This window comes from Lactuca saligna, chromosome 3 (assembly GCF_052625555.1).
Source record: "Lactuca saligna cultivar CGN05327 chromosome 3, ASM5262555v1, whole genome shotgun sequence".
Lineage (NCBI taxonomy): Eukaryota > Viridiplantae > Streptophyta > Magnoliopsida > Asterales > Asteraceae > Lactuca > Lactuca saligna.
The window spans coordinates 19029247-19048638 of record NC_136419.1 but is presented as its reverse complement, the minus strand read 5'-3'; the positions used below and the strand labels follow the sequence as shown (position 1 = coordinate 19048638).

Here is a 19392-nt window from a genome sequence, read left to right as displayed (position 1 = left end):
GTAATTTATATATACTTGATCTTTATTTTTCAACGGAGTTAGCTAAAAAGATTATCCGTTTTTGATTTTGAAACCATAAGAACTTCTAGTGTAACGTTTTTTTAAAAAAGTCCTGAAAATGCTATTTTCAAAAACATTGTCATTTGTGAAATTTTGTCTTAAAATAATTGAATTTTTTTATATAGGTATATAATTAGTTGTAACTTGCACATTTTTTAATTTAAATTTATAATCATAAACCTTATTGAATTGCGTGTGGCACCTGGCCAACTTAAAGTCAAATATTTGTAATACTTATGGGAAGAAAATGAGGGGTAACATGTTACCCCTACCAATCTGTTGGTTCAGTGGTTAACATGTGTTTTATAACCATTGTAGTTTCTATAACGTTCTTTGCAACTATTTAATCATGTTTTTTTAGGTGTTACCCCTACCAATCTGTTGGTTCAGTGGTTAACATGTGTTTTATAACCATTGTAGTTTCTATAACGTTCTTTGCAACTATTTAATCATGTTTTTTTAGTAAAAGACAAAAGTATAGTTCGCTTTGTGCTTACCACATGGCCGACTAAAAGTCAAATATTTGTAATACTTATTGGAAGAAAATGAGGGGCAACACATATTACCCCTACCAATATGTTGGTTTAGCCAGTGGTTAACATGTGTTTTATAAATATTGTAGTTTCTATAATATTATTTGCAACTATTTAACCATGTTTGTTTAGTAAAAGACGAAAGAATAGTTCGCTTTGTAATATTTATGGGAAGAAAATGAGGGGCACCACATGTTACCCCTACCAACAGGGAAGTGATTCGTACACAAAAGTTTTTTGTCATACACAAGAATTCATGCATTATATAGTTGTACAATACAACATTTTAAAGCACCAATTGTTGTGTATGAAGAAAAATTATTGTGTACGGATCAACTCTCATACCAATATGTTGGTTCAGCCTGTAGTTAACATGTGTTTTATAGCTATTATAGTTTCTATAACCTTCTTTGCAACTATTTAACCATGTTAGCTTTTAAGTTGTTTGTTTTAAAACAGCTTAAATTTAATTCGATTAATTCTAAAAAAATAGAAACTCCTCTCATTACCATTTTTATACCTAAATCACTTATTTTTTACACCAATACTTGAATATGCAACAATGAAGGTAACATGTGGTTTAAAAACACGTATCATACAACATATCAAGAAAGTCCTTTTAAATTATACTCTATGATAACTATAATCATTAAGATACCATCTATATGAGTTTTTTTTCATTAGTTTAGTAAATATAAAAAGAAATTTTTTCAAAAAAAATTTAAACTTTAACCCTATTAACAAAAAAAGTCAATCTATTATTGTTTATTTTCAGAAAAATCCTTAAAATGATTGGAAAACTTCTTAAAACCAATATTAATCAGGAACAATGATTTTTTTTTCAAATATTTACGTTTTTTTTTTTTTGGAAAATGACTTATTAAGGTAACTAACTATTTCAGTTGTTCATGTATAGGTAATGTTCTTTTTTTTGTACACATTAAGGTAACTAACTTGTTTTGTTTGTTCACATTTATGTAATATGACCGGCTATTACCTTTTTTTGCTTATGTGGCATCCACCTGGCATATGACTTGAATACGTTGCACCTACGTGGAATGGTGCATACATGGGAAAATGACTTATTAAGGTAACTAACTATTTTAGTTGTCCATATATAGATAATGTTCTTTTTTTTGTACACATTAAGGTAATGAACTTGTTTTGTTTGTTCACATTTAGGTAATATGACCGGCTATCACTTGTTTTTGCTTATGTGGCATCCACCTGACATATGACTTGAATACGTTGCACCTACGTGGCATCCACCTGGCATATGACTTGTTTTGTTTCTTCTTCTTCATCTTATTCTTCAAAACGACAAGATGAATTTCAAGCTGATCATCTATGTGATTGCGGCTTACCATCTCGTGTGAAGATTTCAAGAACTCCTGACAACCCTGGAAGAAAATTTAGAGTTTGTTAAAACTCGATGGTAAATCAATATTGTTCAATATGTTGCAGGAGTTCTTGAAATCTTCACACGAGATGGTAAACCGCAATCACATGGATGATCAGCTTGAAATTCATCTTGTCATTTTGAAGAATAAGATGAGGAAGAAGAAGCCATCGTCGATCGATCTAGGGTTTAGAATTAGGGGTGGAATCATATGACATAGTTATAGTGTAATCAAATGAAGACAATATATGCACCATGCCACGTAGGTGCAATGTATTCAAGTCATATGTCAGGTGGATGTCACATAAACAAAAACATGTGATAGTCGGTCATATTACCTAAATGTGAACAAACAAAACAAGTTAGTTATCTTAATGTGTAAAAAAAAAAAACATTACCTATATATGGACAACTGAAATAAGTTACCTTAATAAGTCATTTTCCCATATATACACCATGCCACGTAGGTGCAACGTATTCAAATCATATGTCAGGTGGATGTCACATAAGCAAAAACAGGTGATAATCGATCATATTACCTAAATGTGAACAAATAAAACAAGTTAGTTACGTTAATGTGTACAAAAAAAGAACATTACCTATATATGAACAACTGAAAATAGTTAGTTACCTTAATAAGTTTTTTTTTTTTTTTTTTTTAACTAAATTGAAAAAAAAAAATTATGTTAATAGAACCAAACGCAGGACGAAGATTTTTCCTATTTAATTAGTCAAAACGCTACGATTTAGGCCTTTGGTTTCTGGTCGCCAACGCCGTGAAGGATTTTCGACGAACGTTGTCCAACCGACGGAGCCACCGGGCGGAGACCTTCGACAGTCAGAGCTACACTGTCGCAACCCACCTCAGGTTCCATTCTTTCTTCCTTTTTGTCCTGCTTTCTTTCTTCCTTTTTTTCTGCTTTCTCTTGAAATCGCCAATCTTGATATAAAATTATACCAAATTCATGGTTACCACTTGATTTTGGTGTTATTATCAATTGATGTAGGTCGATTTCTTCCGTTTTTTCTGCCTTCAATAGCCACAGCTACTTGTTTGCTACTGCTGATTTGCTGTTCATATATGATATCTGATGTGTTTGTTGTTCATATATGATACCTGATGTGTATGTATAATGCTCTGTAACTTTAATTAGATGTTTGAATTTGTGTTCTTAAGGCTCATATGTATGATGGTTTTTAATTTGAGTTGGGACGGTTGGCCTTGCAGGCAAGCTGTTTGATCAAATGCCTGAGAGGGATGTATGGACATATTTGCCCTTGTCCCCTGTTTTTATGGTTCTTGTTTTTAAGGTTTACAAAAATGGTTCATGTTTGCTGCTTAATAAGTCCAAATATAAAACTGTTAGCTGTAATAAGATAAATCAAACAAAATGTAATATATACTTCAAAAAGCCCTAATAAAAATGACACCTAAATTAGGTGCTCGTTAACTTTTATTATTGTAACTTCCAATTTCAAACATTTAACTCACGCAACTGCAGGAAACGAAGTTGATAATTGTAGAAAATGGCACCAGCCTTAATCAATGCAAATCCCGTTGTATATGAAAAGAAGGAACGCCCTGTTCGTAGTAGACCTGGTGATGGCGATTTTGATGAATATGCAACTGAACTCATTGACCAACTAGAAATATTTGATATCCTTCTTCAACTTAATCTAATTTCTTTCATGAATATCATTTGTATTACTATTTACATAATATACAATATTGAATATCCTCTGTCCTCCTTAGCATAAGAGTTGCTACACCATATAAGAGACATTAAAGATCCTGAACATCCTTATTCTCTAGAAGAACTGAAAGTAATTACAGAAGATGCCATTGAGGTAGATGACAAGCGTAGCTATGTTCGGTGAGTTATCTTTATTCTTCCTTTTTTTTTTACATAGTTTTATGGCAATTTTTTCTCTGTGAGTGTGACATAATTACTACTTGTTATCAGTGTCACTTTTACACCAACAGTTGAGCATTGTAGTATGGCGACTGTGATTGGCCTTTGTTTACGTGTTAAACTTATGCGCAGCCTTCCTTCCCGTTTCAAGGTATATAAATTTATACTTTAATTGCAGATTCAATCTTTTTGAAGAAAGTTTTTTGGTCATTATGTTATATTGAAATATGTTGGTGACTCTACTCTCACTTTATTAGGTTGACATCAAGGTGGCTCCTGGGACTCATGCAACTGAAGAAGCAGGTCTTAATTCTCTTCTGAATCTGTATGTGCACATACATACATATAATTATTTAATTCTCTTGTTGTGTTGTGCAGTGAACAAGCAATTGAATGATAAGGAACGGGTTGCTGCTGCACTGGAAAATCCGAATCTGGTTGATATGGTTGATGAATGTTTGACTCCATCTTATGAATGAATTGAATGCATTACAGAAACAAAAGTTCAACCAAGACTTTAGATATCTATAAATAATGCACATGTAGATCTCTATTTCTTCTAGTAAAAGCTTTTTGTATCCTTGTAGTCATATTTTCACATATAAAATTTATTTGTGTTTTTTGGTTTGATGGTTTTTGCTGAATCACCTTTCTTATGCATGATATTAAAGTAGTGGCTTGAATGTTATCGTAATTGCATGTATTACAGGTCAGGTCATACGTCTGATGTCCCTAGTCAATAGAGTTTTTATTCCATTCACGACCTAAAATATGACCATGCTCTTCGGTTGAACCTGTATGTGATATTGTGATGTGAACCTTCAAATTTCAAATCATAGGTACAGCAACATGTGATTTGTGTCACTCCAAGCTGTTCTAGGTGTTCAGTGTGTGTAATGTTTCTAAGGAACTGGAATATGTTTGGTTGACATGGAATTGAAATTAATTATATATTTTTTCGTTTGGTGATATAGCTATCAAAAGGCTTTGGGATGTAAATTAACACATTATAAAATTACCATATATTTCATTCCATGCAAGTATGGAATTCCTTTGTATACGCTTCCATTATTTTCGTGATCATTTACAGAATAAGTTTAGATAAGAAACATTATATGTATTAATTATTAAAGGAGAAACAAAGTTATCAAGCATCAATGCACAAGTGAGTGTAAGATGTAGACAGTCAAGCATCTGGTGGACTATAAGGAAACTTTTCGCATTGATAGTATTTAAAAGAAATATTTCAGTCATTTATACAAATGAGGAGGGATTGGAATTATATTCATGATTTTATTCAAGGAAATTGACTTGGATTGCATGTTACACTCTTTAGAATTCCAATGGAATTTAATTCTGTAACCATTTGCAAGAAAACATTATATAACTAATCATAAAAGGAACACAAGTCAGAAGTGAAAATACGATTATCTGAAAGAAAAACAACAGTTGTGTATATTAAAATCCCCAAAAAGAACTCCAATCCACCCATAAATCAATCAAGAACTCTACGGAAAAAAAAAAAAAAGTAAGGTACACATGAGAAGAGAAGAGACGCCTGAAAACAGATGCCAAATTACACAGTGGTGCAAAACCAGTCAGCTCAACATTAATCTCTTGACACTGCTCTTCTTTAGTTTTTTTCAAGAGATTGCTACAGACATGAAAAAGAAGAAGTTAAGAGGCAACTAGATCGGGAGTCTCAGCTTCCACAGATAGCAACGCGGTGTGTACTTTCCCCACCCATCCATCCAGACGATCACGCAACGACTTAATCTGAGCAATTCCCAGAACCCTTGGCTGCACCCATGATACGTAAACTGTCCCATCAACTTGGTCGATTATACCCTCAATCAGATGAACCTACAAATGCAATCAATAACAGCCAACATATATGACATTATTTACTAATAATAATAATAATCATAATAGTTTTTATACAAATAGACTTACAGATAGACTCTTCATCAGAAGATATTCCACATCTTCAACTGTAAGTTTTGTCCGCTCAGCAATGATGCTCAGTGGAATAGTTCTCTCTTCCGATGGTCGACTACAACCAAACAAAATTACATGTAAAAAATCAAACTCAAAAAAAGTAAGGTACAAATAAAAGATTATCAAATGAAGAGAAAACCTGAAGATAATTTCCATCAAGCAGAGGATGTTGATCTTTTCCAGAAGTTTCTTTTCGTTCTCCACCAAAGCAGGCTGACCACTAAGAGCAGCTCTATGAACACGACATAACTCTTGATATTTCACTAAATCTCCAGAGTTAAATGCTTCTAGAATGTAGTACAGCCATTCAACCTTTGTCCCTATCAGACTCTTTATCTGAACAAAAAAACGTTCAAATTATGTCCAATATCAATTTACAAGAAAACAAAATCAAAATACTCACAATTGGATGTGCAAGCAGCTCCCCAAAATTGTACACATTCTCTCCCAGCAATGCAGATAGGGACAGATCAAATGCAAGATCCTAAAATATAATTTTTTTTTTACAAATCTTAAAGAAAAACAAAAAAAAAAAAAAAACATTTTGAAATTATGATAACAGCATACCAGCTTAAAAGAGTCTGAAAGAGACTCTACTGAGGTGTATGCTAAATAAAGAAGGGCGCTTTTGTAAAACTCAGCAAACTCTTGGCGGGTTTTATGGTACTGAGATGACACCCAGTAATAATTGGCGTATACTGATGGATCAATGTCAGTCATGCTATCAAGAGTGCTCTTTCCATCTTCTAGAAGGTTCTTGCACTCCTTTTGATCACCTTTTTCAAGATTAAAAACGGCTATTTGCATTTTGATGTAAAGAACTGGCTCCTCTATACGTGTCTCTTTTGTGGCTCTGAGCTTCTCAATGACCCCATCAAGGTAACTGATGGCAGCTTCTTTTTCTGAGTATTGCCTTGAGACTATGACTGCAAAGTGTGCTAGTTTGAGGAGGTTGATCTTCGTCTCAAAGTCGGTTATGAAATTGTTATATAGTTGTATAAGAGCATCACCAGCCTGAAATAAAGATTATGGAAGGATTTAAAACAGTATGGATTATATCGGTTTATTTCTTTAACCAAAAGGTGGGTCCTCTAATTTTCTTTGTCAAACCTGCACTCTTCAAGTTAAGAACAGTATGGATTTTTCAAGATCCATTCTTCTATAAGTATTTTATTTTGCGGACAGTTATCTGTTTATTTCTTTAACCTTCAGAATTTATAGCTATTCTAACGTGAAAATCCTACTTCATTGTAGCCCAACCAGGCACATAATTTTCATCCAGACCTTTGATTTGAATACTAAGAGATAAAATTTTCAAACATGCATAAAAATCAAATCAAACCGAAACCCTAGACTTCTTAACACAAGAGGCAACAAGTTCCATTTCACAGTAAAACCAAATTGCATAAAATATCATATGAAAGTAAGCGAAAGAGACCTGAAATACGGCAAGAGCAACGAACTGTTCAAGCTTCAGAGTGAGTTGATGCCATAGCTTCCTTTGGTACAGATCGGCAAGCGTATTGTACCAATCCGATAGCTCCGGATGACTACTACGAAGAGAATCAAGATACTGAAGAGCCGCCATCTTCGACTGAATCCGACGACAATGAGTTGCGAGATGAAGCCTCCGGGTAGAAGATTTTAATACAAAACCCTTCCGCTGTATCGTCGGTGTTTTCTTTTGCTCAAAGAAACGAACATGTGGGATTGGAGATAAATTTGAGAATTTGGTAATTTTCCAATCTGGATCTTTGACCCGAACCGAATATCACATGGGCTGTTAGGTTATCTTTCCCAACTCTTTGTGGAGTTGCTAATGTTACAACTTATAACCATTGTTATGGTTTTCTTAGAATAATCACTAATATGAACCAAAATTTCTAATCACTAATATGAACCAAAATTCATGTCAAATATTATAAAATAACCAATAAATTCAATAATGTGGACCAAAAGCATGTCAAATATTATAAAGTAACCATTCTAGTATTTATCAAAAAAAAGTTATGAAGATTTTTTGAGATCTAATATAAACAATACGTTAGAAATACATACATGTTGGGGATAAATTACTAAATCATAAATAATATGAGTTCAAAAGTAATAAAAAAAAACTAACAACGAAAAAAAATATGTTTTTTAAACAAAATGAAGTCAATTTTGATGGTTTTATACCTAATATTACATACATGACAACCACATATTCATCTTTCTTTATATATATATATATATATATATATATATATATATATATATATACACTAGTCGTTTGTCCGAACAAAGCGGCGGCGACAATTAGTTTCTTTTGGGCAATTAGTTTCTGAAACATCCCAAAAACACAGTCTGAAAATTTCGTTTAATTTAATGATAAAACCATAGTCAATAAACCTCATATAGAAATCATAAGCAATGTATCTCAAAATATTATAAAAACTGTCAAACATATCAGAGTATAAACATCCCAAGCTGGACAGATGGTGTGTGCACTGCAATCTCCCCGAACTCCTCTTTTGAAAACTGAGTACCTGAAACCAAAACTGAAAACCGTAAGCACAAAGTTTAGTGAGCTCCCCCAAACTACCACATACCATACAATAACATATAAACACATATTGGGCCTTGCCCACTGCATCGGGACGAAGCCCGGAAACTGCATCGGACCGGAGTCCGGAACTGACTGGGACCTTGTCCCCTGCATCGGACCAAAGTCCGGAACTAACTGCATCAGACCGAAGTCCGAAACTGACTGGGACCCTGTCCCCTGCATCGGACCAAGTCCGGAACTAACTGCATCGGACCGAAGTCCGGAACCGACTGGGACCTTGTCCCCTGCATCGGACCGAAGTCCGGAACTAACTGACTGAACATAGCATAGCATAACATATCAACTAGCATGAGCACATATACTGCATACTACATCGGGCCGTAGCCCGGAACACATAACACATAACACATAAAACATAGCGCATAAATTCTGTCTGAGCCACGAAGGCATCAGACATACTAGCTACAGCATCGGACCGAAGTCCGAAAACTACTGCTAACTGAACGGGCCGGCATTGTGGCCTTAGACCCGTCCCTACTGGAAGGAAACTCACCTCACACTGCTGAAGTCCCGTTGACACAATCCCACACTGCTGAAATCCCACAGACTCCACCCCAGCTGCTGGCTGACAGGTTCCCGAACTGTCAACACCAAATAACACCCAATTAATAATTGGGTTCTAACACACAACTAAAAATACATGCTTTGGGTAATTACTACATTACCCCTAGCTTGGCTTACCCAAGCCCAAGGCCCAAAGTCAACTAGGGATTAAAGTCCAACATATGGCCCAATTGATTAGTCCAGTCCAACATGTATCATTCTAGGGCCCAATATCATACAACCATCTAGGCCCCAACTATGGCCCATCTATGGCCTAATTTTCCAAATTGGGCCCAATCCTTCACATGGGCCTTACCCTAAAGCCCAACTAATTACTCTAGTCCATTTGGTTATTCTCGGATGGCCCAATACAAAGCCCAAGTGAAATTAGGGTTTCACATCAAATGATAACTATGGTTAAGTGTTTCTTACTTAACCCATTAGGGACTTAATCCATTAAGGACTTAATCTATTAAGTCCATTATTGCTTAGATTAATCTCTGCCAATGATTATTATTTAATATTTCACTTATTAGATAATTCTCGTGTGCCCTGATAAATTCCCCAAATATTAATATTTTCTCAATTAACTCATTAAGGACTTAGTCCATTAAGTTCTTTACTCTACTTAACAAATAACATGAATTAGGTTGGGCTTAATTCGCAATCTACTCCCAATGGCCCAAAAGTAGGTCCAATAAAAGTCTAAGGCCCACTTACTCACAATTAGGGTTTTCCACTCAAACATGGCCCAATAGGCCCAAAATGAATCTTTAAGCCCATTAAGGTTTTGGCTAGGTCCATTAGGGTTTTGCTTGAGGGGCACCACCCACTACCACTTCGGGTAGTGGTGGTCTATGGCGGCTTACGGCGGCGGCCACCACCTTACGGTGGTGGTTGTTATTATTTCCATTAATCCATAATTCAAGTTACATTTTACAATATTAAATCTCAATACCCCCCCACACACACACTAAACTAATCACACACACAGCCACACCATGGCGGCCGGCGGTGGCTCGTGGCGGCAGCCACCACCTCACGGCGGTGGTGGTGGCTATTCCCGGCTTTCCGACTAAACAAAACTACATACAACACATACAATATCATAACTGTCGGGATAGTGATAACACATGAATACACACCCAAAACTACACCCATAGCTATCTCCCAAGGTGGCTGGTGGCGGCGGACAAAGGTAGAAACGACAGCGGCGGTTCCTCTTGACTCCCAATCAAGTAGATGTATGTGCACACTCGAAAACATGATCTGAAGACTGAGACATCTCCAACTCAGCCACTACGGGTGGCAGGCGACAACTGGAGCCCTAGAGACGGCGACCAACAGCGACGGCGGCTCAAAATGGCAACCACAGGGCTACTAGCGATACCATTCGATGTACACAACGTCGATTCACTGAGAACAACGAAGGAGAAGGGAGATAGAGGTGGCAGATAGACTTTCTAGCGTTTTCGGTCGCTCACGAATCTCGCAGCAACATCTTTATCTCGTTCGTCGATCTTGGCGGCCATCTCGGTTGTACACATCGGTTCCGGTAGTGGAGCTGGGACGACAGCAATCCCCAGCGAAGCAGCGACGGGTGAAGGAGCCTCAAAGGGTAGTGGCAGCTAGGGGAAAATATTGTGGTGGCTGGAAGGGAGGCATAAGGTTGGCGGCCGCTTCTTGCTTAGGGTTTAAGATGAAATGAGGTGGGGAAGGGATACGGGTATATCCCGTATCTCATTTCAACATATGATATGATTTTTCAACTTCAGCCCCTCCACCCATATTTGTTTACCTTATAAACCCTAACTTTCAAAACTCTTTACAATGAAGTCCAAAATACCCATTTAACCCTTACTTCTCATAATCTATCCATCTCAAGTCTCGATAATTTACCACGTGGTCCTTACCTTCATAAATATTTATAAGACTAATCCGGAACTGACACTTTTAATCTCCAACTTCTAAAATTCTTCACCAATTATTCTGAGACTTATATTTATTAATTTATTTAAATAAATGGGGCGTTACAACTCTCCCCCACTTAAATTAGATTTCGTCCTCGAAATCATTCCTTACGCACTAACTAGTCGAGTAACACGGCCATAAACCTGGGCACACCCTAGCCTTCGTAGGGTAGCCATGACCAATTCTTGCAAAGCCTTGAATCCTACTGGTGAACAGATTCCTCGCAATAGTTCATATCTACTCTGTCTGATATCTGATGTCTTGAGATGGTTCGAATCCCTGGCAGACCGCCCATACTGAAATCATTATCGTCGCACCCAGTCCACTTATCTCTCAGCTGCTTACTTAACTTCTAACAACTCGAGGTTCCCACTAGCAAACAGAATCACAGATCCACTTATCCCTGTGATTCTTTTATAGTTGGCCAAAACTCAGATAATCCTGCCGTACGTGACTTAGCATAACCCAGGCTATCTGTGACTCTAACCGCACATAAAATCCCCAAAACCGTTACTGCCTGAAACACTGACTGCTAGAATTACTGAACTGTCTGAAACATGGAATTGCCTAAAATAGCATGCTGTTACATGGCTGCTTTCCAACATCTATCGTGACCTTCCTGGTCTCAATTCGTTCGCCAGTCCTGAAATATTAGGTTCCCGCCCGGCTGCGGAGCCCCAAGGAATCCCTACTTAGTCGCCTCACACAACTTCCAAACGACATCCTTTTGTGAAACTTGCAACTACTAGTTATCTTCTTACTGTGGCTCTAATGGCCTTCTAATCTAACTGATCAGTTCGACACATCGAATCCTGAGGTTACCAACCCACAGCTAAACGCGATGGCTACATGACCAATTGTAGCCTTATGTCATAAATGACCTTAAGCAGCCCACTGCTTCCTTGCTCTCATCTCTGTAGTGGCGCTCCTACAATCTTATCACTGGTTTAACCAGGTCTCAAATACTATCTGGCTGCTAATGAACGCTACGGCTACCCCCGCAGGCTTACAACACTCTACTACTATCTGACTGCTAGTGAATGCTACGGCTACCCCCGCAGGCTTACAACACTCTACTACTATCTGACTGCTAGTGAATGCTACGGCTACCCCCGCAGGCTTACAACACTCTACTACTATCTCGAGGACATCCTGACTATCCCTAGTCCTACTAATGATTCCTCATCCCGATTTCTCAAACCAGCCCTCAGTCTTTGATTTCTGCATCATCCTCGACATCTTATATCCTTGATATACTTAGTGCTTCGTCGAGGAATTCTCCGGCTTGGTTCCCAACCCAACTGTCTACTAATCCGGATACAAGAAGCTATTGTTGGGAAGTCTCCAACCTCCCAACTCCTGAATCTACGCAACCTGCATGCTGCCTCATACACTGGCTACTAACACAAAACACCTCTTGTTGCCCACTCTCGGGTTCCTCATTCCACTCACTTGAGTCTTTACAGGTGGTCCTCAAATCCTGGATTCCTAACCAGTTTCTAACCATCTCCATTACATGAACCCACTGCTGGGAAAAGTTCACGAACTCCCAATTCTGAACTTCTCAATCCATCCATCACTGTGCTACTACCACTTCTTCTCAGAGGCCGCGCAATCATTCTGAGTGACTCTTATCCATGTATACCCGGAGGGTCCTCCCCCACTTCAATCCTGCTTACCCCTTGCTGCTTCATATACAAAAGAGACCCCGACCTTTACTATCATCCCAAAATTTCTACTGGGGAGTCCAAGCCCGCCGGGTAGGAACTTGACCATTCCATCCAAACCACTATCCGCTCCGAACTAGCGAAACGAACCAGATCTCTCCCTACCATGCTACAGTTACCGTACTCTCCTAACTACCAACCAATCATCCGAGGTATGCAAATGGCATATGACATAAGCACAGGCAAGCCACTCCATAACACAACACTTGTACCACGATTGATGCAGAAACCATAGCAATATATCATAACGTAAGCTGACAAAACAAAGTTTCATACCTCCATTACTCAGTGCTGCTCGAATCCCTGCTGAAATCTACCGGAGAAACTCGGCTCCAAGCCGTAGGCACCCTTGCCCGGCCTTGACAACCACTGACGATACTCGAAGTTCCAAGGGCAGGAGCTGGCGCCCGCCCTGCTGAATACAACTCGGACAGTGGGCCTTCTTGTGGCCCCTTGACTGCAATGGAAACACAACGGATCAAGTCTCTGGGTGATGGTAACAACACAGTCTCTGCTAAAATGACCAATATGGCCGCACTTGAAACACCCAACATCGCCACCACTTCTACGCCTACACGCACCCATGTGCGTCCTTCCGCACTTCCCGCGTCGACTGCGGCTCTGATAGTTCCTCGTCCTCAAATCTGAACTCTTGGGCCTCTTACTCGAACCTGTGGCAACCTGTGCCTCATCCATTTTCCTCTTCCCTTCCGACTCCTTGCCCGACTCTCGCTCCTGCGTTACCCCAACGGCAATGTCTGCTGTCTGAACAACAGATGTCTGATCCTAAAGCCTCGCTATCAATCTATCAGTGATCCTCACGACCATGTCTGGCAGACCCTCACGAATGGCTCGCGAAACTTCCTCAACTATCCAATCATAAAATGGTTTCTCTTAGAGATAGAATGCCCCACTCACCCCTGCCTCCTGATAGCAGAACTAGAAATGGGATCTCCCTCCCTGATGGATCCCAGAACTCCATAAGACTCGAGGCCTAGACGAGCCCCAGTCTGTCCTGAAACTAACCCGGCCCCTACAGGCCTCAAGATGACTGTCCATAAACTCCACAATAGCCTCTCTAACTGAACTGGAAATCACTGGAGTCTGATCGATGATGTTGCGCATAATCTCTGCGGAAATGAAATCCCTCATCTGATCGTCAAGCTGTCCGGCTTTAAAGCCCGAGCCAGACCCCTCCCCTGCACCTGAACTGCTAACTGATATCTCGCGCAACGTCGCCATGCTGAAAATATAACAATCCCTGACCAAATACATACTACTGCTGAGGGATCTCTCACATACTCTACTAGTTCCTTGGTTTCGCCTCGGCCCCTCTTGAATCGAGTACGGATCCTCTGCTTTCAGTAGTATGGGCCCCTACTACCTTCCACATCTATCCGTACTTTCCTCAAGAGTTACCTCAACTCCACCAAGTCTCCTTTACTCCTCTACTGATCTCTGCTACTCTCGTCCTAGGCTTGCCCTAGGGAACCTCTGACTCTACTCAAGCAGTCCTCAGCTGCTGAAGGCCTCCTTGCAATGCCAATTAGCCACCACCTGAATACCATCACATGTGATGAGGCTCGGATAATCCTTCGAGTAAAAGTCTCGTCCCTAAAACGGTTGGACTCAAACAAGAGCTGCGCAGTAGGGCCAAATCCAACACTCTGAGATTATTCAACCCTGATCACATGTAATGTGACGTATTCACCTAATGGCTAACTCTCATCACTCAGAGTTCTACAAAGCACGAAGCAAGCAACATTCGGATAAGGGAAACATACTCAGGCAAAACTGTTCTCATAACAAGAAACTGCACTAGCATACAATGCTAAGCTCATACTATCAGGCATAACCTACCCAGGCTATCCTACTACTGTCTACTCATTACTAGCATGAAATTCTTATCCAGCTGAAACACATAAAGCAGACACATAAGGCATCATCCTAGATCCTTAGTCCTACTCTAGCATGCTGTTCTACTAAAGCTGAAACTGAAACTGAACTGAACTGATACTGATACTGATAGTCATAACATAACTTGTATGGGTAAATTAGGAGTACTTACTTGAGCTTGGCTGATCGCATGCACACACCTCTATCTCGTTAAAAAAAAAAATTTCTTTCTAGGTGCTTACAAAATTCTTTTTAGAGGACGTTTTCATTTTTAAATAATAAAAATCTTTTATTTCCCCTTAGTTTGAGTTCAGATACACCCGGAGGTGTATCCGAATCCCTCAAACCAGGGCTCTGATACCAACTTGAAACATCCCAAAAACACAGTCTGAAAATTTCGTTTAATTTAATGATAAAACCATAGTCAATAAACCTCATATAGAAATCATAAGCAATGTATCTCAAAATATTATAAAAACTGTCAAACATATCAGAGTATAAACATCCCAGGCTGGACAGATGGTGTGTGCACTGCAATCTCCCCGAACTCCTCTTTTGAAAACTGAGTACCTGAAACCAAAACTGAAAACCGTAAGCACAAAGCTTAGTGAGCTCCCCCAAACTACCATATACCATACAATAACATATAAACACATATTGGGCCTTGCCCACTGCATCGGGACGAAGCCCGGAAACTGCATCGGACCGGAGTCCGGAACTGACTGGGACCTTGTCCCCTGCATCGGACCAAAGTCCGGAACTAACTGCATCAGACCGAAGTCCGGAACTGACTGGGACCCTGTCCCCTGCATCGGACCAAGTCCGGAACTAACTGCATCGGACCGAAGTCCGGAACCGACTGGGACCTTGTCCCCTGCATCGGACCGAAGTCCGGAACTAACTGACTGAACATAGCATAGCATAACATATCAACTAGCATGAGCACATATACTGCATACTACATCGGGCCGTAGCCCGGAACACATAACACATAACACATAAAACATAGCGCATAAATTCTGTCTGAGCCACGAAGGCATCAGACATACTAGCTACAGCATCGGACCGAAGTCCGAAAACTACTGCTAACTGAACGGGCCGGCATTGTGGCCTTAGACCCGTCCCTACTGGAAGGAAACTCACCTCACACTGCTGAAGTCCCGTTGACACAATCCCACACTGCTGAAATCCCACAGACTCCACCCCAGCTGCTGGCTGACAGGTTTCCGAACTATCAACACCAAATAACACCTAATTAATAATTGGGTTCTAACACACAACTAAAAATACATGCTTTGGGTAATTACTACATTACCCCTAGCTTGGCTTACCCAAGCCCAAGGCCCAAAGTCAACTAGGGATTAAAGTCCAACATATGGCCCAATTGATTAGTCCAGTCCAACATGTATCATTCTAGGGCCCAATATCATACAACCATCTAGGCCCCAACTATGGCCCATCTATGGCCTAATTTTCCAAATTGGGCCCAATCCTTCATATGGGCCTTACCCTAAAGCCCAACTAATTACTCTAGTCCATTTGGTTATTCTCGGATGGCCCAATACAAAGCCCAAGTGAAATTAGGGTTTCACATCAAATGATAACTATGGTTAAGTGTTTCTTACTTAACCCATTAGGGACTTAATCCATTAAGGACTTAATCTATTAAGTCCATTATTGCTTAGATTAATCTCTGCCAATGATTATTATTTAATATTTCACTTATTAGATAATTCTCGTGTGCCCTGATAAATTCCCCAAATATTAATATTTTCTCAATTAACTCATTAAGGACTTAGTCCATTAAGTTCTTTACTCTACTTAACAAATAACATGAATTAGGTTGGGCTTAATTCGCAATCTACTCCCAATGGCCCAAAAGTAGGTCCAATAAAAGTCTAAGGCCCACTTACTCACAATTAGGGTTTTCCACTCAAACATGGCCCAATAGGCCCAAAATGAATCTTTAAGCCCATTAAGGTTTTGGCTAGGTCCATTAGGGTTTTGCTTGAGGGGCACCACCCACTACCACTTCGGGTAGTGGTGGTCTATGGCGGCTTACGGCGGCGGCCACCACCTTACGGTGGTGGTTGTTATTATTTCCATTAATCCATAATTCAAGTTACATTTTACAATATTAAATCTCAATACCCCCCCACACACACACTAAACTAATCACACACACAGCCACACCATGGCGGCCGGCGGTGGCTCGTGGCGGCAGCTACCACCTCACGGCGGTGGTGGTGGCTATTCCCGGCTTTCCGACTAAACAAAACTACATACAACACATACAATATCATAACTGTCGGGATAGTGATAACACATGAATACACACCCAAAACTACACCCATAGCTATCTCCCAAGGTGGCTGGTGGCGGCGGACAAAGGTAGAAACAACAGCGGCGGTTCCTCTTGACTCCCAATCAAGTAGATGTATGTGCACACTCGAAAACATGATCTGAAGACTGAGACATCTCCAACTCAGCCACTACGGGTGGCAGGCGACAACTGGAGCCCTAGAGACGGCGACCAACAGCGACGGCGGCTCAAAATGGCAACCACAGGGCTACTAGCGATACCATTCGACGTACACAACGTCGATTCACTGAGAACAACGAAGGAGAAGGGAGATAGAGGTGGCAGATAGACTTTCTAGCGTTTCCGGTCGCTCACGAATCTCGCAGCAACATCTTTATCTCGTTCGTCGATCTTGGCGGCCATCTCGGTTGTACACATCGGTTCCGGTAGTGGAGCTGGGACGACAGCAATCCCCAGCGAAGCAGCGACGGGTGAAGGAGCCTCAAAGGGTAGTGGCGGCTAGGGGAAAATATTGCGGTGGCTGGAAGGGAGGCATAAGGTTGGCGGCCGCTTCTTGCTTAGGGTTTAAGATGAAATGAGGTGGGGAAGGGATACGGGTATATCCCGTATCTCATTTCAACATATGATATGATTTTTCAACTTCAGCCCCTCCACCCATATTTGTTTACCTTATAAACCCTAACTTTCAAAACTCTTTACAATGAAGTCCAAAATACCCATTTAACCCTTACTTCTCATAATCTATCCATCTCAAGTCTCGATAATTTACCACGTGGTCCTTACCTTCATAAATATTTATAAGACTAATCCGGAACTGACACTTTTAATCTCCAACTTCTAAAATTCTTCACCAATTATTCTGAGACTTATATTTATTAATTTATTTAAATAAACGGGGCATTACAGTTTCATTCAAAACATGTTATATTTCTAAGAACACCCATACTGTTATTATCGGTTGGTTACACGAAAATAGAAAGTTGAATGCTGAAACCAGTTAGTTTTTTAGAAAAAAAAAATGAAAATGCGATGTTGTTTAAAAAAATAAAAATAGTGTGCAGAGGCAATATGGTCTTAAAACTGTAAAATTTGAATTTTTTTTTAATATAAAAACAGTTTGCAAGGGCAATATGGTCCTAAAATTATAAAAATTGATTTTTTTAAAATATAAATACAGTGTGCAGGGACAACATGGTCAAAAAAATGAAAATCCATAATGTTTTGATATAAAAACAGTTTGTAGTATTCAGTATTGTCCAAAACTGTAAAAATTAAATGTTATTAATATAAAAACACTGTGTAGGGGTGGCGATTTACATTTCTCTACGAATTCAAGCAATATCCAACCAGCAACATATTTACTTAATGACTTCAAACTCAAAACCAATTGTAGGTGAGTGTGCACTGCCAGATCGAGTTCGTCGGTTAAGAGAGCGGGGATAATCAACTTCCTTGAGTGGCTTACCGTGTTTTAGTGCAGATTGTGGTATCAGTCAAAACCAGGAATTGACGTACGTAATAGAAGAAGGTAAACAAACCTGAGAGATTGAAAGTAAAACAGAAAATTGACGTAAAATGAAATCAAATTAGGAATTGAGAAAGCACGAACTAACCTTAAGTCCAATAATTTTTTTTTTCTGTTTTCCCTCCCTATCGACATCTTCGTCTTGCTCGTTGCTCCAGTGAAGATAATCAACAAAACTGCAACATAAATTTATCGATGGTGGCATCCAATAGGTTGACAGGAGAACGTTTGCATTCAAAAAACTGAAAAAAAAAATTAAATACATCAATTGAGACTAAGAACTTGAGAAACATAAATTCAAATATGCTTGAGAGAGAGAGGGAGAGAGAGAGAGAGAGAGATGTGCAATCAACATATATTGTGTTATAGAACCTGATGGGTAGGTGTCTTCGTTTCCAACATATCAGGTCATTGTTTTCGGTAGACGGTGGTTGCTTAGGGTAGGTTTTTTAGTAGATATAAGGTTTACAGAGAGGCGTAGGGTTAGAAATCATACAGAAGAAAGATGAACAACAAAATAAATCATACCATCAATAACCTAATGGGAGGACGATATGCGTAGTGGTTTGATGACGTTCTTGGGGAAACCTAAGCCTCTTTTGCTCTGATGATGATCTTCATGTTTCACACACTTACTGAATAAATTTATTAATCCAAAAGGGAAAAAATATATTAGTCATGGTATGGTAGTTGTAGCAGAAGGTCGATCTAGGTTTCCAGGATCGAGAGAGGTGGGAGAACAACACTGACATGATGACGAATGTTCTGACGGTGGGCTTTATTACACGAGAGAGAAACAAAGGGACGTAGAATTCAAATTTTGAAATTCAATCAAACATGCAACATTTAAGGATATTTGCGGAAGCTATGAGATCTACAAGGTTCAAAAATTGAAT

The 19392-nt window shown here is 39.3% G+C and overlaps 2 protein-coding genes and 1 long non-coding RNA gene across 3 annotated transcripts; 1 reads left to right on the top strand and 2 right to left on the bottom strand.

Annotated features, from left to right (window-relative positions):
- Nucleotides 1-2709: 2709 nt before the first annotated feature.
- AE7 (MIP18 family protein (DUF59)) lies at nucleotides 2710-4535 on the top strand. Its single transcript, XM_078983111.1, has 6 exons — nucleotides 2710-2860; nucleotides 3495-3650; nucleotides 3762-3866; nucleotides 3957-4056; nucleotides 4163-4208; nucleotides 4284-4535. The coding sequence occupies exons 2-6, from the start codon at nucleotides 3520-3522 to the stop codon at nucleotides 4382-4384; spliced, it is 483 nt and encodes a 160-aa protein (XP_078839237.1). The 5' UTR covers nucleotides 2710-2860; nucleotides 3495-3519; the 3' UTR covers nucleotides 4385-4535.
- Nucleotides 4536-5312: 777 nt separating this feature from the next.
- LOC145034647 (26S proteasome non-ATPase regulatory subunit 13 homolog B) lies at nucleotides 5313-7605 on the bottom strand. Its single transcript, XM_078983110.1, has 6 exons — nucleotides 7342-7605; nucleotides 6471-6917; nucleotides 6307-6387; nucleotides 6043-6239; nucleotides 5859-5958; nucleotides 5313-5768 (listed from the first exon to the last, which is right to left on the bottom strand). Exons 1-6 carry the CDS (start codon nucleotides 7489-7491, stop codon nucleotides 5583-5585), a joined length of 1161 nt encoding a protein of 386 aa, XP_078839236.1. The 5' UTR covers nucleotides 7492-7605; the 3' UTR covers nucleotides 5313-5582.
- A 636-nt stretch (nucleotides 7606-8241) lies between these two features.
- LOC145034645 (uncharacterized) lies at nucleotides 8242-17825 on the bottom strand. Its single transcript, XR_013678144.1, has 5 exons — nucleotides 16987-17825; nucleotides 15792-15879; nucleotides 14821-15218; nucleotides 9005-9092; nucleotides 8242-8431 (listed from the first exon to the last, which is right to left on the bottom strand). It is a non-coding gene; the product is annotated as an uncharacterized LOC145034645 (long non-coding RNA).
- Nucleotides 17826-19392: the final 1567 nt, after the last annotated feature.